Source organism: Akebia trifoliata, chromosome 5 (assembly GCF_017979445.1).
Source record: "Akebia trifoliata isolate Shusen 1 chromosome 5, ASM1797944v1, whole genome shotgun sequence".
NCBI classification, from domain to species: Eukaryota; Viridiplantae; Streptophyta; class Magnoliopsida; order Ranunculales; family Lardizabalaceae; genus Akebia; species Akebia trifoliata.
Window position 1 is genome coordinate 12,129,363 of NC_141379.1, and position 21,223 is coordinate 12,150,585.

General features: G+C 36.1%; 1 protein-coding gene across 2 annotated transcripts in view; it reads right to left on the reverse strand.

Annotated features, from left to right (window-relative positions):
- Positions 1-4,339: 4,339 nt before the first annotated feature.
- Positions 4,340-21,223, reverse strand: part of SWEETIE (HEAT repeat-containing protein) — a 108,799-nt gene continuing 91,915 nt past the window's right edge. For both annotated transcript variants that reach the window (XM_086442803.1, XM_086442804.1), the window contains exons 35-48: positions 12,725-12,781; positions 12,423-12,509; positions 12,201-12,329; positions 11,889-12,092; positions 11,333-11,797; positions 10,615-10,680; positions 9,847-9,944; positions 9,623-9,716; positions 9,312-9,447; positions 8,654-8,958; positions 8,290-8,436; positions 8,043-8,207; positions 7,827-7,952; positions 4,340-5,487 (exon numbers count right to left, since the gene is read on the reverse strand). In XM_086442803.1, the coding sequence (XP_086298929.1) occupies positions 4,630-5,487; positions 7,827-7,952; positions 8,043-8,207; positions 8,290-8,436; positions 8,654-8,958; positions 9,312-9,447; positions 9,623-9,716; positions 9,847-9,944; positions 10,615-10,680; positions 11,333-11,797; positions 11,889-12,092; positions 12,201-12,329; positions 12,423-12,509; positions 12,725-12,781 (2,937 nt within the window). In that variant the 3' untranslated portion in view covers positions 4,340-4,629. The remainder of the gene's footprint in view (positions 5,488-7,826; positions 7,953-8,042; positions 8,208-8,289; positions 8,437-8,653; positions 8,959-9,311; positions 9,448-9,622; positions 9,717-9,846; positions 9,945-10,614; positions 10,681-11,332; positions 11,798-11,888; positions 12,093-12,200; positions 12,330-12,422; positions 12,510-12,724; positions 12,782-21,223) is intronic.

The window sequence follows — 21,223 nt, forward strand, 5'->3', positions numbered from 1 at the left end:
GTGTGGGTCCATAGGTTAAATGGTATAGTCAAAACATATAAGGTTGGGTCGCTTAATCAAGTTTGGATGCCAATAAGATTTAACGATCTCTATTTGTTAATGGGCTCAATGATTTTAACTCTTGGTTCAACTTTCTTGCCTTAGTTTAAATTTTGAGTAATTTAATTTACTAACCATTTATATATGTATTTATAAGTTACAAAATTTTTTTATAAAAAACTAGAAAGTGTGCCCCATAAACATTAGAGATATTAATTTTGTCTTTACTTTGGTTTCAAAACAAGATCAAAATACAATCATTTTGTGGTTCAATTTTTATAAAAGTATGTCAAATGAAAATTTTCATCCAAAAGTAATAATTTGAGAAAAAATATTTTAGTTTATGTTTTTTTTTTTTAAATAACATGAATGAATTGTCAAACAAATACATTCCCCATAGTCTCCCAGTAGATCTTTGTCTACACGTCAATGACATAAGTATAATCATTGTGGAAAGTTGGGTCGTATGAAGGCCCATTGCTATGTGTTTCATGGCCATCCTAATCAACAATGTCAACTGTCTCAACGATCCTCAACTCATGTAGTATCTCAGTCAACTATTGATTAAACACTTCTTTCAAATATTACCTCCTCCTCAGATTAGGAATCTATGTTTCAGGCTGAACTTGACAAGTTTAGGCAATTCTTCAATCAGACGGAGACTTTATCTCAACTGGTCTCTACTTTCGTTCACTCAAGTACCTTTGCATATGCATATAGTGTTTCTATTACTTCCTCACCATGGATAATTGATTCTAGTGCCTTAAATAACATGACTGATACGTCTTCCTTATTCAAAATGTATAGTGTTTGTTCTAGTTATCGCAAAGTTCATCTTGCTAATGATTATTTATCTACTATCGCTGGTCAAGGTGATTTTTCTGTTACACTTTTATTCTTAACTAATACACTACATGTTCCTCAACTTACTACTAATCTTATCTTTATTAGTAGTATTTCTAAACATTTGAATTGTAATGTAATATTTTATCCCTCTCATTGTGTTTTTTAGGATCTAAAGTCGAAGAGAACGATTGGCATTGGACATGAAGTGAATGGATTCTATTTCTTAGACGCACCTGTTTTACTTAGCACTCATTCTATTTTATACCTTAGTAGTAATAGTCAATCTAATAAAGCACTTGTAATATGTTGGCACTTACATTTAGGCCATATTTTCTTTGGATATTTGAAACACATATTCCCTATTTTATTTAATAATGCCAAATTACTTATTTTTTCTTTTCAAATTTATTAATTAGCTAAATATGTTTGTTCTCATTATCCTATAAGTATGAATATTACTGCACCTGCTCTGTTTGACCTACTACATTTTGATGTGTGAGATCCTTCTCCCGTCACATCCACTCTTGATTTTTGTTATTTTGTCTTGTTCATCAATGACCATAGTTTACTACTTGAGTCTATTTATGAAACACAAGAGTGAAATATATAGGATCTTCAAGCAATTTATTGTTATTGTTCATACCCAGTTTGGTCATACCGTCAAAACTTTTCTCTTTGATCATGGTACCAGATACACCTATAATGATGTATTGAAGCTTTGTTTAGAGTATGGCATTGAGTATCAAATGTCCAATGTTGAGACTCTTTAGCAAAATGGTCAATCTGAAATAAAAAATCGTCATATTCTAGAATTAACTCATGTTTTCTCTATTGACATAAACGTGCCACAATCCTATTAGGTTAGTGCAGTCCTTATTTACCTTATTAATCAAACGTCCTCCCAGGTTCTTCAGTTTTCCATACCCTTCCTTCAATTTCATTTGAATCGTCCCTCATTTCCATTTCCTTCGTGTATGTTTGGATGCATCTATTTTGTTCAAATTCTTGACCAAACTCGTATTAAATTTGACCCTAAAGCCCTAAAATATATATTTTTGGGTTATTCCTTTACCTAGAAAGGATATTGTTATTATCATCCTCCTTCTCAAAGGCATTTCATTTCTCGGCATGTCTCTTTCTTTGAGCATACCCCATATTACACTGGGTCAGTTGGTATTCAGCTTGAGTGGTTTCCTCTAGATTTATTTGATAATGACACATTTCCCTTATTATTTCTTCTTCCCATGCTTGTTCCTTCTCTTAATCTCCTGTCAGTTCGTCACCTCTTCGATTGTTGGTTTATTCTTGATGATCACGCAATACTACTATCACTTTTATGCTAGACCAACTAATTTCCTCGCCTCAAATTCCGTCTCCTACTATCCCTTGTGATGATTGTCCTATCGTCACTTGCAAGGGTAAGCACAATTGTACTCATCATATTTCTTGTATTTGATCCCGCTCTTTCACCCTCCTATCAAAGTTTTATTGCTTCTGTTTCTGTTATTTCTCTTCCTAATACTATTGCAGAAGTTATTGTCCATCCTGAGTGGTGAGTAGCAATGATTGATGAATTTAATGCTCTTAAAAAAACTCAGACTTTGCAACTAGTTCCTCTTTCCCCTGGGAAGAACATTGTGAGATGCTACTGGGTATTCGCCATTAAGCATAATCATGATAGTTCTATTGCCAGTTATAAAGCTTGTCTGATGGCTAAAGGTTATGCTCAAACTTATAAAATTGATTACCAAGAGACATGTGCTTTTGTTGCTAAGATTAGCACCATTCGAGTTCTCTTTTATGTTGCTGCTATTAGAGGGTGACCCTCTTTCAGTAAAATGTTAAGAATGCATTTCTTAATGGTGATCTCTAGGAAGAAGTCTATATGGTCCAACCTCCTGATTTTCTAGTAATTATTTCCTCTGGCCATGTATATCATCTTCGTCGTTCTCTCTATGGACTAAAATAATCTCTTCGCGCATGGTCTGAACGCTTTACTAAGACAATGCATTAATTTAGTTTTCCTCAAAGTTCTGCTGATCATACCATTTTCCTACGTCATTCCCAAGGTAAAACTGTCACTTTGATTGTTTGTGGATGATATTGTCCTTACTAGCGATGATTGTGACAGCATTAAAGAGGTAAAATCTTACTTAGACCGTCAATTTGATATGAAGGACTTTGGGCGTCTTCATTATTTTTTGTGCATTGAAGTTACGCGGTCCCACTCTAGTATCTTTATCTCTCAACATAAATATATCCTTGATTTACTTAGTGATTTCGATCAACTTTATTTTTGTCCCGTCGATACTCCTAGTAAGCAGAATCACAAGTTGGCTAATTCTAAGGGGGAGTGTTTGACGAATAGTAACCAGTATCAACTTCATGTGGAAAAATTGATGTCTTGTCTATGACTCGTTCCAACATTGCCTATGTTGTTAGTGTTGTAAGTCAATTTATACACTCTCCTCACACATCTCATCTTACTATTGTCTATCATATTCTTAAATATTTTAAGGGATATCTTGATCGATGTATTTTGTTCAATAATCATGGTCATCTTCGCTTTAAGGCATGTATTAATGCAAATTATGCTAGTTTAGTGACTAATAGACGATCCACTTCTAGGTACTGTACTAAAGTTGATGGCAACTTAATAACCTAATGCAGTAAAAAGCAAGATGTGATTTGTCAATCCAGTGTTGAATCAGAGTACAGAGGTATGGCACTTGAAATGTGAATTGTTATGGCTTAAGATTTTACTAGTTAATTTGTGTCTTCCTGTAACAGTCCCATTTTCATTATATTATGATAATAAATCAACTATTAACATAACGACAAATCCGATTTAATATGACAGAATGAAACATATTGAATTTGATGAACATTTCATTAGATAAAAGATTATTTATAGACAAATTTCTATTCTCTTTATTCCTACATCTCAACAACTTGCGATATTTTTACTAAAAGTGTTAGTAAGAACACCTTTGAAAGTATCTTATCCAAACTAGACATTGCGTCCACACACCAACTTGAGAGAAAGTGTTGAATAACTCTATTTTATTAAAAAAAAATTTCTTCTGCCCTTTTTAATTTTTTCCACTTATTAGACTATATTATCACCTTTAAAACCTAATTAAGACTTAATAATGAAGAAATTATTAGAGTTCTTTCACTTAAAATTAAACATAAACCGAACTGCCACAATTGCAGCTGGGATATTGTGCCTGTTAACAGCCATACCAAAGTAAATTATACCGCACCATAGTAACCACATCTTAGTACATTAATTGATGAGGTTTTAGGACTGCTGGTGATATGAAACATGATTGTTTTACGACCATTGGTGACCATCCTGAAATGAAGGGGAAGGCTCTACCTATTATGGAGCACATCCCACCCACAACAAATCTAAATATGATTCAACTTTACTTGTTTACAGCAATTGAAATGTTGAAAACTCGTGTATAGAACTAGAATTGAAGTCACAATCAGATTAGATTTATCCAAAAAAAAGGAACTTTCACACGTCACATGGCATCAGAATCAATATTGATTGAAATTTATTACATTTACCTGCTATTTTCCTTTCTAACTATGAGCATGATCCAACTGGTCATTCTCTCAGCCTCCAATAGAAGCAACATTTCATCAGTCATTACACCTACGGCACGCTGTTCTCATTGATGATGGATTCTTGATCACCACTACCATCGTGGCTTCTCACTGCTTCGGAGCTGACTATATCACCTTCGTGCTGGTTATCTTCTTTTTGGTCACGGACTTCTCTTCAATCTGTTCATCACTTTTCTCTCCATCTATGGTCACAAGGGGTAGGCGACCTGAAGTTTCTTCGAGATCATTCCCAAAACCCATGTCACTCACCAGAGCCTCTCTCACACCACTAGATTCTTGATCATCGTCAATAGGTAAAGGATCTGTCGATACATAATTATCATTTCCACCACTTTGGCTACTCTCAGTTCTCTGCTTGTTTTCCAAAAATCTCCCAATACTCAACTCTTCTTCCTCATTGAGAGGTTGAGGATCAGAGAACACTTGAACATCACTGTTCTGGCTTGTTCTGGTCTCACCACAAACACCTGGATCTTCGGAAGATGACTTAGGCACGCCCTCAGAAGGTTGGGGATCATTAAGCTCCGAAAGATCGTTTCTTTCATTTTGGCTTGACACTGCCTTCTCTCCACCACCTTCTACATGCTGCTGCATGTCAACAACCTCTTCAACACCTTCGAGAGATTGAGATTTAGAGTGCTCTTGGAAATCATTGGTGTCAGTATAACGTTCCAAAGAATTGTTTACTGTTGCAGGTTCTGTTGCAATCCTTTCCACCACTTGTGAATTAGCTGTTGTGTCTGTATCAGCAGTGGCAGGAAATGACTGGAAAGCATCCCAATCATCGTCTTCCTCCATTATGTCTGCATCAGATTGCATTGTAGAAGATGCCAAAGTATACCCTTGTGAATTCTCTCTTGTATTTTGCTCTGTTTGCACTGGTAGCTTAATGATGAGAGGCGAAGAGGTGGGCTTCGTCTGGGTAGGGTTCTTATCTTGGGTGACGGAAGCACGTATTATGTCCTGAGAGCACAGAAACCAGCCCTTCTAAGGAAGCTCCATAGTATAAAATAAGGGGAAAAAAAGAAAAAGAAAAGAAAGAGCTTCCTAGCAGAATATTAGCACCAGAAGTAATATATAATACTACCTTTAATCAAAGTAAATACTAGTATGTAGTACATGGAGTAGAAGCTATTATACCTAGATATTCCAATATGTCCTTCGTACGGGTATCCAAATTCCAAATGATATGATAGAAACATCAATACTGGTTACTGCGTCGATACTTCTACCTTAACATTTTCTTAGTGTTTCGTGTACTTTTAACTCCCATAAATGCCTCATTTTTCTTTTTCAACAATAACATATAGTTAGTAAAAAAATATATATGATAATAATATTAGATGTTTAATTACATTTCTCGCACTATCTTGTTTATAAAAATGATCTTGAGGTTAGAAATAATTTAATACCAAATTTGATGGGATACTTCCATGTAAGTGTGAGATTTTAGGAAATAAAGAGTTATATCCTCATTTTCCCATACCATTCTGTATGGTATCGCTATGAAGGCATCTCAGACTATAAGACCAATAAATTGATGCTAACCCTACAAGAGTGTAGAATGGTGCAATGAATTTCCATAATTTGCCTCTTAGCAGCACTCGAAGCTCTGAATGTTGTTTGATGGTTGAAAAGTTCTCATTTTCTCAGTCCAGAAACTAACATTATGCATAAATTATTTGAACAGGTCTGTATTGAAAAACCAATGGTTGCTTTCCAGAATAATAACCAATCATTTGGTCCCCATCATTGTATTGAATTTCAACATAATTCCATGAAATGATATAGAAATATTTCCCATTCCCGTAGGCCCAACAAGAAATGTAACTGAAAGTTTCATAGTTTCGTAAAAAGTAATATTGGTAGAAGTGTTTTCTTATTTTGGTGAACGGTAAATTTTGACTGAAATATTCTTTCTAATGTTAAGCACATTTTTAAATTTTCTGATAACATAGTAAAATTATTAGAGTTATTACTAGTAGAAAGAAATTGTAGATAGGGTGGAGCTTTATAAAATTTATTAATTCATTCTCAACCACAAACATTTGGGGTGAAAATAGCTTAAAGTGAAATTTTCCATAATTTTTTGCATTATCAACCCATAAATCCTTGACTATCTGTGTATAATTTCGATGTACATACATGATACATCATAAACCTAAAGATCTTGACACATTTAAAGACAAATAAGTTTCACAAGAGATTTCATTTCTACGTAAAAAGTTGTAGGAAGATATCACTTTGATTTGCTGCACTAATTTAGGTAACAATATCAAATTTTATAATTGGATACTGCAACAATTCAGTCGAGACTCACAAAGCATGGAAAGAAAGGTTAAAATGAATAGTATGCATATATATATATATATATATATATGGGGGCCGTTCGGCTGACAATCTTAGGATGACAAAAGTTTTGTCTTTTGTGGCTTAAAATTTTTTGATTGGGTTGACTTTTTGGAAGAATGATCACAATAGTGAGGAGATCATCCTCACCAAAAATCAGCCGAATCTGAAACTTCTAAGTCCATCAAAACTGGTTTACAAATTTTTGGTAAAAAATTGACAGTTCACAATTTTAAACCACTTTTTATGGACGTAGAAGTTTCAGATTCAGCTGAGTTTTGGTGAGGATGATCTCCTCACCATAGAGATCATCGTCAAAAAAAGTCTGCTAAATCCGAAATTTCTAACCCACATAGGACAAACGTTTTGGCAGCGTTTTGTCATCCTAAGATTGGCACCCGAATGCCACCCTATATATGGATAGCATTCTTTTGACAAAATCCTAGACAAAAGCATTTTGTCTTATATGGGCTGAAAGTTTCGGATTGGGCTGATTTTTTGCAAGGATGTTCTCTATGGTGAGAAAATCATCCTCACAAAAAATCAGCCAATTCTGAAATTTCTAAACCTAGTTTATAAGTTGAAGAATCGTGAACCGTCAATTTTTTACCGTTAGTTTGTAACCACTTTTCATGACGTTAGAAGTTTCAGAATTGGCTGATTTTTTGTGAGGATGATCTACTCATTATAGAGATCAACTTCACAAAAAATCAGCCCATTCCGAAACCTTTTAACCATATACGACAAAACTATCTAGAATGTTGTCTAGGATTTTGTCAAAATAACCCAACCTATATATATGTATGCTAAACGGAAAAGGAAAAATCCTGCCAATAAAATATATCCAACACTAAGAAAATTGCATAGAACTATTTCTGCAAATCTAGCCAGATAAGTAATGGAGTTAAACAGAGTAGTGCAGGATGCATATTATTCAACTTTAGAAAGGTCACCTGAAGTTGTTGCCTATGTGTAACATGCATAGCTAACAGAACATCTTTGAAGTGAACAGCCGAGGAAGGAATTTGAGCAAGATGAGAGACAAGCCTGATTGCAGTCCCCCTTATCTCAAGGAGTTCCTGAAATTATCACACAAACAGATGAATCCACACACACACAAAAAAGACGTTTTAAGTTGCTAGTGTGATACTAAATCACTTATAATATACCTGCGAATGATCATCAGTGGAGGCAGAAACAACCATGACTATGGCTTCCAGAAGCAGATTCAAAACATTTCTCTGACATTCACTTACTTTAGAGAGTGTCTGGAGGAGGAATAACAGTCTCAAGCACTCATCAATGACAACCATTGATTCCCTCGACATTGGTTTCTGTGAACAACATAATACAATTCCTTCAGAGGCCCATTTTGAAGCAAAAGTTTACTTTGACAACAATTGAATCAGAAATTACCTGCAATGTTTTCTGGATTAGGTTGAAAATATCTTCGAGAAGTTCTCCAGTAAAGAATATGAAGAAAGAGTGGCTTTCCATATTTGAGCCTTCACCAAGTTCTTTCTGGGCCATGCTTTTCAGAACTTGCAACCCAATTGTTTGAACCTATAAATGAAGAAAACAAATCTTTCTGTGCATGTTAAATGTAAGAAAAGATGGGCATATTAATTAGAGAGATTCTATTGCCACACCAACTTTTGCTAGCACCACCCCAATTCATATGTAAATCATCAAAGAATTAGCACAATCTTGGGGTGGCGATAGCAAAAGTTAGTGTGGCAATAGAAGCTCTCTAGTAATTATTACAGACAGATTGAGTCACCTGTATATGAGAATCATTAAGAACTGTCTTGATGCATTTGATGCAGTATCGGTTTAAAGGAAAAATGATCTGATAGTTATCTTTGTTTTCTTCATCATGATGAGTTTCATGAGCCAGTTTGGCAAGTGAAAAGGCTTGTTCAAGACAAAAAGTAAGCTTCATTCTCATTGGTTTGCACATGTTTGTTTTCTTATTCTCCAGAAAATTTATGCCCTTAACGCAGTAAAGTGTCAAGCTGGAAATTGCATTTTCCCAAGCCCCCAAGACTGTCTGCAAGTGGGCATCATCAACAAGTTCAGCTTTATCTGCAATATAAAACACAAACACTTCTTGGTGAATCTTTCCAAGTTGAAATAATATTTAACTTATTATACATGTGGCTTAAGGATAAAGCATAGCCTATTTAGCTCTCCACAATAATAATGATCAAGAAAAACCTGGCATGCAAAGTCAATCTTGGAAAAACATAAAAAAGACAGAAAGCAACGTGACGGAAAAATAGATAGGTGTCAAGGAATTTTCATCCTTATAAGGCTATATATCATGCGATCCACAATACACTCCTTACATAGAACTTAGCAATACCATTCAAAAGAAATAAAGTAAAACAAAAAGTTATTCAACACTCAATGTTTTAATTCCTTCTACAAATGCTTACCTCCCACATGTTTCATGAGTAAAGGTCCAATACTTTGGACAAAAGCAACAACTTTTGAGATGCATGGCTCAGTTGAAGCTCCTCTAAGACAGTTGTAACTAGTTAACAGAAATGCTAGCATTGCTGTAAATTGCATCTGAACCTCAAGAAGTGAAACTTATTAAGTAGATAAAAATGAACACAACAAAAGAAAAATATGATGCTAGAAAATAGATACATCAAATGCATGTTATCACAGGGATCTTTGATGCAGAGCTTGAGAATGGAAAAGCATATAAATATACATAAAAAAAGCTGTACATCAGACATACCTGTGATTTGCAACGGTGTATTAATGTTTCAGCTGTGATAAATAATGTAGAAAACAAATCCATGCAATTTGGGTCTTCTGAAATTGCTTCAGTACTGAAATACGATAAGGAATACAAAACAGACTAATGAATTATGGAAGACTCTTTTTAGAAGCTTTGAGCAGCAAATTATTCTACAAAAATAAAAAATAAAATAAAAAATCGACTTTTCATGGATAGACTACCTATGAAATATTTTATAAATATAGGTAATACAAAGTTCCATTGCCATGGATGCAAAACCTTCGATATCAAAAAACTCTTCAGGGCAGGCCTGCACAATCTGTTCATACAAGAAACAATTAAGTCATGATACCATACACAGACAGATCTCAATTGAACATGTCATAATAATACACATCAATTTATTTAGTAGTCCAATTTCAGATAAGAAGATGAAAGATACAACTTCAAGATTTTCCATCCGTTTTTGTGAGTGCCAAAGTGAAATAGACCCTATTTTTTCAATATATCCATAAATAAAGTTAAATGTACATAGCATGGAAATAATCAAATAGTTGTAGATTCTTAAGCACCAACAGAGAAGGTAAAAGAAAAAAACAGGAAGGGTCAACAAAAGTCAGTCAATGGCTGTTAAGGGTGGTGCAGAGTTTGGATAGAGTGAGTTAAAAGACTAGAACCATCATAAGTGCCGACTACATATTTGGCTGGAACATACTCAGTCTGCACAAATGAACATTGTTGTCATGGGCATTGTATATATCAACTCTTTCTCCTAGTACTTCTCTTTTCAATAAGTAATGTTGCATACTTGGTACTTAAAAAATTGAAAGAAAAAAATCCAATTTCAAATTACAGGTAAGTGAATGGGGAAAGCTTTGGTCTATGAAACAAAGACTAAATACTGCAGAAATGGCTATAGTAGATTTATCTTCAAATCACAGAAAAGGAATGGGGTATGTAGTCCGAAAGAGATGGCTGCTGAAATTCACCTGTGATAATATCGGAATTACAAGACCGTTCCGTGAATCTTCCATGGGAATGTAATAGGCAAAAACCTGCATACATTAAATATGACAAATCCTACATCAAGTAATGACTAGTGGGAAAAAAAAATTAGCTAGAAGAAAGTGTTTTCTGTTTGTTAATCCAATAAATATTGGACACAAAGATAAGAGTAGAAGTCACAAACTATATTACCAAAGACTAGAATAGAGAAAACAGGAAAAACACTAAATGAAGGTCAAGAACAGGATCTAACACCCCTATCTAAGCCCTTGTAAGACTACCTATTACCTCCGGATTTTGCAAAATAAGAAAACAAATAGTTGATGTAATATGTAAATACAATTAGATCAACCCTTGCCCAGACAAGTGGTTTAAATTACTCCAAAAAACATTGTACCTTCCCTCTCTATGCCATACATGTCATATCATGACACTGAAATATCTTACTCGAAATTGAAATAGCAAATATTTACCGTTACACTCGATTTAAAGTGGAAGAAATGGGTATGAAGCAACAATATGTGACCAAATGGATTCACAAGGGGCTCCATATGTGCCACCTGGGTGGACTATGTACAACTCTAGTGCGAGCCAGGTAACATGCAACAACTCTTTGCAGATTTCCAGATAGCATGAATTGAGAAAAAAAAAAATAGAAAATAAACAATTCAAATAGAGAAGATGATAGAGGTACACCACCACCTGCAGCAACTCTTTGCAGATTTCCAAGGTAAGAAACCCCGGACTAAAAAAAAGTTCTGTTGAGAGGGACTGAAACACCAGCAGTGCGATTTCATAATACTTTGAACCGAGGCGATTTGTTTCTTCAAGCATTGAATTTCCACTTGATTTAGCATTAGAAGGATCAAACATTGGAATTATTTGTGTACCTATGGCTGAATGCTGTCCCTGGAATAAAACAAGAAGTGCAAATCCCCAAAGAAAATGAAAATCTTTAGACTCTAATTTGACCATTTTGTATCCAGATATCAATGTAAGTTTCACGGAATCTTCATCAACTTCATTCAAAGATTCATCAGTTTCAAGTTTCACAGGAACAGCATCCTGCGTAACTGCTTGCAGAATTACAGGCCAGGCTTCTTCTAGACATCGTTGCAACTTTGAAGAAACCAGCGGTGATTGAATTCCTTCGAGAAATGGTTTATACTGTAAATAATAGACAAATTATAATGGAAGGTTAGTCAATGTTGAACTTAGCCACTGAAACACAGACTGAGTTCTACAAAATTAAACTTACACTGCAATTAGATTGTAGGTGGAAGCAAATATAACTGTAGTCCTTCAGAATCCATATCCAGTACACCCCGAGAATGCTTGAATGTTTTGAGAACTGTGGTATCAACCCTAGATATTCCTCGGGTAACTCACTGTGCTGTCTTCTTAAGAATGCATATGTATAAGATTTAACAGAGGCATGGGCAGCTAGAAGTCTTATTTTGATCTACCAACAACCACATAAGTTACGTTAAAACCTTGTGAACAAGGAAAAAAAATTTGTGGAGGTTCATTCAAGATAATATGAAAATTTTGAAAACAAGAGTGGGAATACCTTGCAAGCAACCCATTCAGCAAAGGATGGATAGTAGAGATCCTTGAAATCATTCAGTGGGTGTGAAATCAGTGAAAATATTCGCTTGACTGCAACTTGATCCCCACTAGTAATGCTGCTCGTTAATATCTAAAATTGAACATTATCGAACTTAATTTATGTTCCCATGATGAAAATGGAGAACCTGGACAGAAGTAACCTATAAAAGTCTAAATTCTGAACCTTAGTAGCTAGGTTTAGGCCTGCTTCCAAAAGTAGAGGACCGGAGGATGCATCCAAGGCTGTCCGGACTGCAGAAACAAGTTGGGCCTGAAAAAATTGCCAAGTTAATTGATCAACACCTGCCCATAGAGCAATAGAGTAGTGTACTATGCCTTGGAATTTCTTATGTTCCCTTTGGCATTATCCATTGACAATTACATCATGGACTTCAAAAACAACATTGCATCTGAAAGCGGGAATATTTAGCATGACCCAAATAAATAAATAAAAATTGAAAGCAAATAACAAATGTTTCGACAAACCTGATATTGTTCCATGAGAAAGTGTCCTGGAAGTTCTGGGTCAGGTATGTTCTCAAACTGAAAGGTGAAACAAAGAGAGTTATAAAAACCTAAAATGGTGTGAAATCATAGAATCAAATAATTGAAAGGACCTACTACATGAAACTATTTGGAGGGTAACAAAAAAAACATACTTCATACAAAACTTTCATCAGATATGATGTTTATTTTTTCATTTATTTATTTCTATGTCCTTCTCATTTTCCTCTATTTAGTTTTTTTCTTTGATTGATTATCAGGATCCTTTTCCTCTATTTATGTATTTCATATAAATAGGGAGTAATGAAATAAAGAAGATACTTTTTCTCTGGCATAATTTCTCCTCCTCTTTTTCTCTCTCTCTCCAAACCCTAGATTGAATTTGTACAAAAACAAACTGAGATATTCTCACCACAGAATCGCAAATAAAAAACAAACAAGATCAGTAAAATGTCAAGAGTGGCTATAAATTATTGGCCCATTTAGCTCTTCTAGTGGTAAAGTATGTGCTTTCATGTCTTTTAGAAGAGTCCAAGCTTCTTTTTTCAATCAACACTTGGTTAAAAAAGAATTTAAATCCCCCCCACCCCATAACAATGTCTGTTGTAGAAAACCTGTTTAATCTAATACATTTTCTATTCAATTTGAAGATTAGCCCTCCAAAAGAACTTGTTATTTATTCCAAGAAATCTAATAAATTTTGGTTTTAGTATTATGTTGGTCAGCCTAGGTGGAAATATTTTGTAGATTATTAGAGTTCTAGATTTAATTTATTCTATATTTATGTAATAAGTAGTATTCGGCACATAACTTATTATGTAAGTGGGCCCACACATAATAAGGAGGTTTATCAACTAAATTAGTCTCTCTCTCTCTCTCCATCTTTTTCTCCTATAGTCTTCTCAAACCCGAATTCTTCAATCTAACATGGTATCAGAGCACCTCTGACTCATAAATTTCAGCTATTTTCTCCAATTCTTCTTAGTTTCTTTCTTCTCCGACTCTCCGGGTTACTAAATCCTATGGCTTTGCTACAAACAAAGCATTAGGGTTTATTTGTTCGAAACTTGTTTAACCCTAGATGGTTATCTAAGGTGTGGTTTGTGTGTGCCTAGTTGTTTTTCCATGTTTGGAAACTTCTATTGGTGCGTTTGAATATTGTTGGTGTGTTTATCAATTTTTCGCTCCTAGGGAGAGATTGTGAAGGAGGATTCACTTTCTGCGTTTCTGCTCCTCTATTGGTTGTCTATAGAGGTTATTCTAACCTCTTTTCAAGTTTTTGAAGTCTCTGATCGAGAATTTAATTTTTTTGGCCGCATTTGATCTCCCAGAATCCTGCTAGGTTTTGCAGATTCTTCCAAAATCTGTGTTTTTCTATATTTCTGGTCTTGCCACCCCTATACTATTCCCTTGGGAATCTTCTCTCATTTTTTGACATCCCGGGTGAAAGTTATGCTTTGTTTTTGGCTTTTGATGGCTATGTCTAGAGTTTCTGATGTTGTTGGGGGCACATATTACCCTTTTAAGTTGAATGACACAAATTTTCTTCTATGGCCACACACTATCAAAATGTTTCTGTGCCAAGAAGAAATCGAAGTAACTTGTTGAAGATCCACCACAATTGATGATAAAATGTATGAAAATTGGCAAAGCGAAAACTCTATGGTGATGACTTGGCTGAAGAATAATATGGAGCTCTCAATATCCTCGAACGTGATGTTTTTGGAGACTGCTATTGGAAATAATTTAGTTTGTTGCTATAGTTGCTTTCTGGTCTTGATTACTTAGTAGTGATAGTATCTTTTATTTAATTCCTATTTATAAGGACCTTTCTGTAATTTGACCTTTGTAATTAATATAAATTCCTACCAAGCTCTTACAAAAAGACTTGACACAGTTATTCTCAAATTCTTCTTCGTATCAAAGCCGAGGAATTTTCTCCTTCCTCTCTTTCTTCTCTTTACTTGCTAAATCCTAAACCCTAACCTAGAGTCAATCTCATTCGATCTTCTCCCCTTCGGGGGTCTTTCAATTTTTTTTGTTTTCGTTTTATCACATGGTGCAATAATGCGTTGTGCTTCTACCCTATGTTAGGGTTTGTCTCTACATAACAAGAATTTTTTTTTTGGGTGTGCAATAGCAACTGTGCTGCTTTAGTGGTTGTTTTTGGTGCTACAACCACCATTATCGAATCCTACGACAACCTAGAACAAGATGATAGAAGTTACTATGTAGTTTTGGTCGTACTACCTTAGTTTTTGGTTCTGCGATAACACTAGCTACCTCGTCTTGGTTCTTCGACAGCCTGAAATCATCTGGTGGACTTTGCGACAGATTTTTTTTCTAGTTTTTGGTTTTGTTTTGGTCAAGAGACAGTAGATTTGGTTTCATTTTGATCAGGCAATAGTAGTATTGGCATCGGTTTAGTCCTACGACTTCACAGCAAGAGTTTTTGGTTTCATTTTGGTCAGGCAATAGTAGTTTTGGCATCGGTTTGTTCCTACAACTTCACAGCAAGAGTTTTTTGGCTTCGTTTTTGGTCAAGCAATAGTGGTTTAGCTTCGTTTTGGTCAGGCGATAGCAATGGCTATCTTGATTTGGTCCTTCGTTAGGTCTCGATATCCCTGGAACCTTTGTTTTGGCCTTGTGACAACCCTAATAGTTTCAAATTTCCCTGTGATTGGTTTGTTAGACCTTGTGGAGCGAGTACGACACTAGTGGACTCTTCTTAGGTCCCTGTGTCCTCACTGAAATCTAGTGACAGCTGTGGGATATCTTGTTTTTTGGCCCTTTTTTTGGTGGTCTTTGAGTCTTGTAATTACAACAGTAGGCTTAGGACTCTTCTTTAAGAAATTTTTACATAATTTCTCCTTCAGATCTCCCTCCAAACCAAAGTGATGTCTTCAGAACAAAGAATTACAACTTTCGCTACAGTCCTTGGGTCTAACGTCTCAGCTCAACGTATTACCACTGCTCTTCTTGATGGTCTCTTTCTAGGGAGTAGAGGGAAATCTGGATGACTCTCTGGAACTGTTATTAAACCACTTCTAACTGATCCAAAATTTGAATCATATCCTTGGGTGGCTATTTAACTCCATGGAGCAGTGCATTTATACCATGTTCATGTACCATGAGACAATTCTAGCTTTATGGTCAACGCTTACTTGGACATACGCACATTCCAGGAATGACTCGAGGATTTATGAACTTTATCAAGACATTGATCAGGCTACCCAAGGGACTCAAAGTATAGCTGATTACTTTGGATACCTTCAGTAACGCTGGGAAGAAATTTCTCACTATGAGTTTATAGCTGAATTGTCTTTAGAAGCAGCCGATTATGTTGTCAAGCGGATTGCTCGACATCAAACATATGAGTTTCTAATGGGTCTACATCCAGAATTTGAGGCATTTCAAACATAGATTCTCAACACCACTCCTTTACCTTCATTATTTGAGATATTTGCGACCATAAACAGTGATGAGCGTCGTTGCCGTATTCCTCATCCTCAGACTTAGGTCCCTGGCATTCTTTTTGCTCCAGCTACAGATCAAATGCTCTTAATTGTCAACTCGATTTCTTCTGACCTCCGTACCCCTGGATCAGGGACTCGTGGTCGTAGTAGGCGTGGTCATGGTAAAGGGAGTGGTCTTACTTGCAGTCATTGTGGGAGGACTGGTCATGAGAAGGCTCGTTGCTTTCAATTTTATCCTCATCTGATACCACGATCTTCCTCCACTTCATCTTTGGGACATTCTGCTCCTCGTGCTGCTACAATGGAGTCCTCATCTATTGATCTTCCTTCACTTGGCATTGCAAAAACTACAGACTCAGATTGCCACTATTGTCCAAAATCATATTCAAGCTCACACCAAAACCTCTTCAACTGCGACCTCAGGTATTATGCTTCCAGGTACATCTTCTGCATTCAATGTCACTCAGTCTAGCTCTACTCCTTTGAGATGGATTGTTGATTCTAGTGCCTCTGATCACATGATCGGTGAATCTAGCCACTTTACTTCTACTTTTTCTACCACCCATAGGGAAGTCGCTTTGCTGACGGATCTCTTACACCTATCCACAGCAAGGGTATCATCCCTTTATCCTCTGGGATTTCTCTAGATTCTATGCTTCATGTCCCTCACCTATCTCTTAATCTTTTGTCTGTTAGCAGTATTACTAAATCTCATAATTGCTCAGTTACCTTTTTTCCTACTAATTGCATTTTTCAAGACCTGACTTCGAAGGGGATTTTTGGCAAGAGGTATGAGAACGATGGATTGTACATGTTTGGATTTCAACCTACTGCTACTCCGACTTCCGTACTTCTACCATCTGGCAGTCACATTTTTACATCTTAGACACTAGATTTATGGCATGCTCGCTTAGGACATGCCAATTTTCAACATTTGAGTTTTTTATTTCCTGCTTTAAAAACTGCTTGTAGTGCACATAAATTTCAATGCTCTGTGTGTGAACTTTCTAAACACGTACTTCTTATATTCCTCGTATGCATCAATTTAATGCAATATTTAATTTAGTTCATTCTGATGTGTGGGGACCTTCTCCTGTTACTGCTTTTAATGGCCCCTGCTATTATGTTACATTTATAGATGACTACTCTCGTTGCACTTGGGTTTATCTGATGCGTTCACGTTCTAAGGTACTCCCAATTTTTATTAATTTTCCTAAAATGATTCAGACTCAGTACAATATCACTATTAAATCCCTTAGCTCTGATAGGGGGGCGAATATATATCTGATGGTATTCACTCCCATCTTCATGAGAATGGTATGCTTTACCAATTGACTTGTCCTTATACTCCTGAACAGAACGAGGTGGCGGAACGCAAGAATCGCCACCTCATGAACATTGTCCGTTGTCTTCTTCGCGGAATGCATGTTCCAAAGTCATTTTGGAATATGGCAATCCTTACTGTGACTTTTCTTCTTAATCATGTTCCAAATCGCACCTTGGAAGGACAGGTGCCCCTTCATGTTCTTCAACCTAATAGCATTCCCTTCCCTATTACATCTCGTGTCTTTGGGTGCACATGTTTCGTTCAGGACAAGACCCTCAATCGTATGAAATTGGATGATAAAGCCATTCGATGCATTTTTTTGGGTTTCTCCTCTATGTCCAAGAGGTATCAGTGTTATGATCCAGTTTTTCATCGTATCATCCACACTCTTGATGTTACCTACTTTGAAAATGTTTCATTTTATCCTACTGCTTCTACTTCGCAGGATTCTCCTACTTTGCAGGACTCGTCTCCTATTGAGTTACCTTCTCCAGTTTTTCCTCCGTCTTCGCCACCGCTTCAAGTCTACACTCGTCGCACTTGCCCCTCTACACCCTTGCCAACCTCCTCCTTGGATTCAGGTATACCCTCTTCTACCTCCACACATATACCTTTGCTTCTTCCGTCTATTTTTGACTCACTTACCTATTGCCCTTCGCAAAGGTAAGCGGGGGTGTTACTGATCATCTTATTGCCTAGTATGTTTCCTATCAAGGTCATTCTTCCTCTTATCAAGCCTATTTTTCCGCAACTGATTCTATTCAAGTTCCTCGGTCTATCTCAGAGGCATTAAGAGACCCTCGGTGAACAAAAGCTATGACTGCTGAAATGGATGCTTTGCAAACCAATAATACCTGGGAACTTGTTTCTCTTCCGTCCGGGGCGCGGACTGTTGGTTGTAAATGGGTCTTCACAGTGAAATATCTCACAGATGGTACTGTTGATCGGTATAAGGCACGACTTGTTGCTAAGGGATTTACACAAATCCTAGGAAAATATTTTGGTGCCACGTTCGCTCCTGTCGCCAAACTCTCCACTGTTTGCCTTCTTATCACCCTAGCTATGTGTAACTCCTGGCCACTTTACCAACTTGATGTGAAAAATGTCTTTCTGAATGGTGATTTGACTGAGGTTATTTATATGGACCCTCCTCTAGGGTTTCGTCTTCAAGAGGAGTATTATGGGAAGGTATGCCGCCTTCTTAAGTCTTTGTATAGCTTGAAGCAATCCCCGCGGGCCTGGTTTCAGCATTTTTCTGAGGTTATTCTTTCTATGAAATTTTCTAGATGTCACTCAGATCATACTTGCTTTGTTCGTCAAGGAGTAGATGGTCGTTGCAACATTGTTTTGGTATATGTGGATGATATCATTGTGACTAGAGATGATGCACAGTGAATTAACAAGGTTAAGGAGCTATTAGGCCATGTTTTTAAGATTAAAGGCTTAGGTTCACTCAAGTACTTCTTGGGGATAGAAGTGGCTCGCTCTAGTCGTGGTATATCATTATCTCAACGTAAATACACATTGGATCTTCTTCAAGACACTAGGATGCTTAGTTGTCGTCCTGCTTCCTCTCCTATGCATCAGAATCATCGTCTTCATGTTGATTTTGGTGATCTTTTTATCAAACCCCTCCTGGTATCAGAGACCTGTAGGTCATCTGATTTATCTAACACTAGACCGGATTTGTCCTTTACGGTCAGTGTGATCAGCCAATTCATTCATATTCCGAGTACATCTCATCTTAATGCAGTCTATCGCATTCTTCGCTACTTGAAGTCACGTCCTGGTCTTGGCATTGTCTACTCTTCCATTACTCAGCCACATTTGTTTTGTTTTACAAATGCTGATTATGCTGGCTCTCTTATAGATAGGAGATCTACCTCTGGTTTTTGTAACTTTTATGGTAATAATCTTATCTCATGGAAAAATAAGAAACAGAATGTGGTATTTTGTTCTTCTGCTGAAACTGAGTATCGTGCTATAGCCCTTGGTACATGTGAAATAATGACTTTGGTCTTTGTTGACAGAGTTGGGATTTCCTGTTTCTGGTTCTTCTACTCTGCTCTGTGATAACAAGTCTACTATTATGCTTGCTTTTGACTCTGTTCTTCATGAAAGAACTAAGCACATCACGTTGATATTCACTTTCTTAGGGAGAAAGTTCGATCTGGTGACCTCTAGACAGTCTTCGTTCCTTCTTCAGATCAGCTTGTCGATATGCTTACGAAGTCTGTTGGTCCGTCTATCACTAATTCTCACATTGTCAAGCTAGGTTTAGTTGATATATTCTCCCCAACTTAAGGGAGAGAGTATTGGAAATAATTTAATTTGTTGCTATAGTTGCTTTCTAATCTTGATTACTTAGTAGTGATAGTATTTTTTATTTAATTCTTATTTATAAGGACCTTTCTGTAATTTGACCTTTGTAATTAATATAAATTCCTGCTAAACTCTCACAAAAAGACTTGACACAATTATTCTCAAGTTCTTTTACTGCAAAACAAATCTAGAAAGCTTTACACGAGATGTATTCTCAGGAGAAGAATGTTTCTAGAATCTATGATTTGTTTGAGGCAATGTTCACTACCAAGTAAGGAGATAGATCTCTCAACGAATATTATAGTTCTCTTCAAGGTATGTGGGAAGAACTTCATTAGTATTAGCCTTTGAATTCTGATATTGAGAAATTGAAAGGACAACAGGAAGAATTTTAGGTTGCTTTATTCTTATCTAATTGAAATCTTGAGTACAGTTCTATTAAAGTATAAAATTTGGTTGGTGAGTCACTTCCCACTACAGCCAATGCTTTCACTCTTCTTCAAAGAAGCTGGTATTGAGTAGTGATTCCTCTGAGTCTTCCCATGGTCGGGGTGGTAAGCATGGCCGCGGTAGTGGTTTGGCTGAGCTAAAATGCTCGTATTGTAGTCTTTCTGGACATACTAAGTAGTTTTGTTGGAAAAAGTTTAGACAACCCCAAACTACACAACACCCAAATTCAAGCCCAAATCTGAAATCCAAATCCAATCCAAACCCAAACCAAGTCAAATCCAAATTCAAATCCAAAACAAACTCCCTTTAATTCTCTCAACCTTTACCACCAACGATTTTTTCATCGATTATACCTCAAAAAATCATGTTGATCGACAAATTGAATCACCCAAGATTTATATTTCAAATTTCAAAGTAATTAAAGTGTGAAAAGAGCTACATTTTATATATAAAAAAAAGGGTTCCCTACTTGCAATAAAACCAAGTCATCAACTCAATACAACAAGTTTCGCATTATCTAAATTCAATTGGCCCACAAGGTGCAACATCAATAAATAAAAATACTAGGATTTAAAAGACAAGAAGACCACTAAATTTGCTCAATAGCGATTTAAGAAAGCACATAAGATTTAGTTGAATAGAGAACAAAAGATATATTGATTCCTTCAAAACACATCTCAATGATAATATTTGAAAAACGAATTATTTCTCTTCTTTGTGAGTGAAAGTCGAGAAACCAACCCAAGAGACTTGATCCCTTTTCTAGACATTTTTTTAGAGAAAAAATAAAAGTGGGTATTGACCCATTGGAGTGAGAAAAAAATAGGTGGTGGTTATTAGCTATAGAATTTGAGAGAATTAGGGGGGAGTTCGTTTTGGATTTGACTTGGTTTTAGATTTGGATTT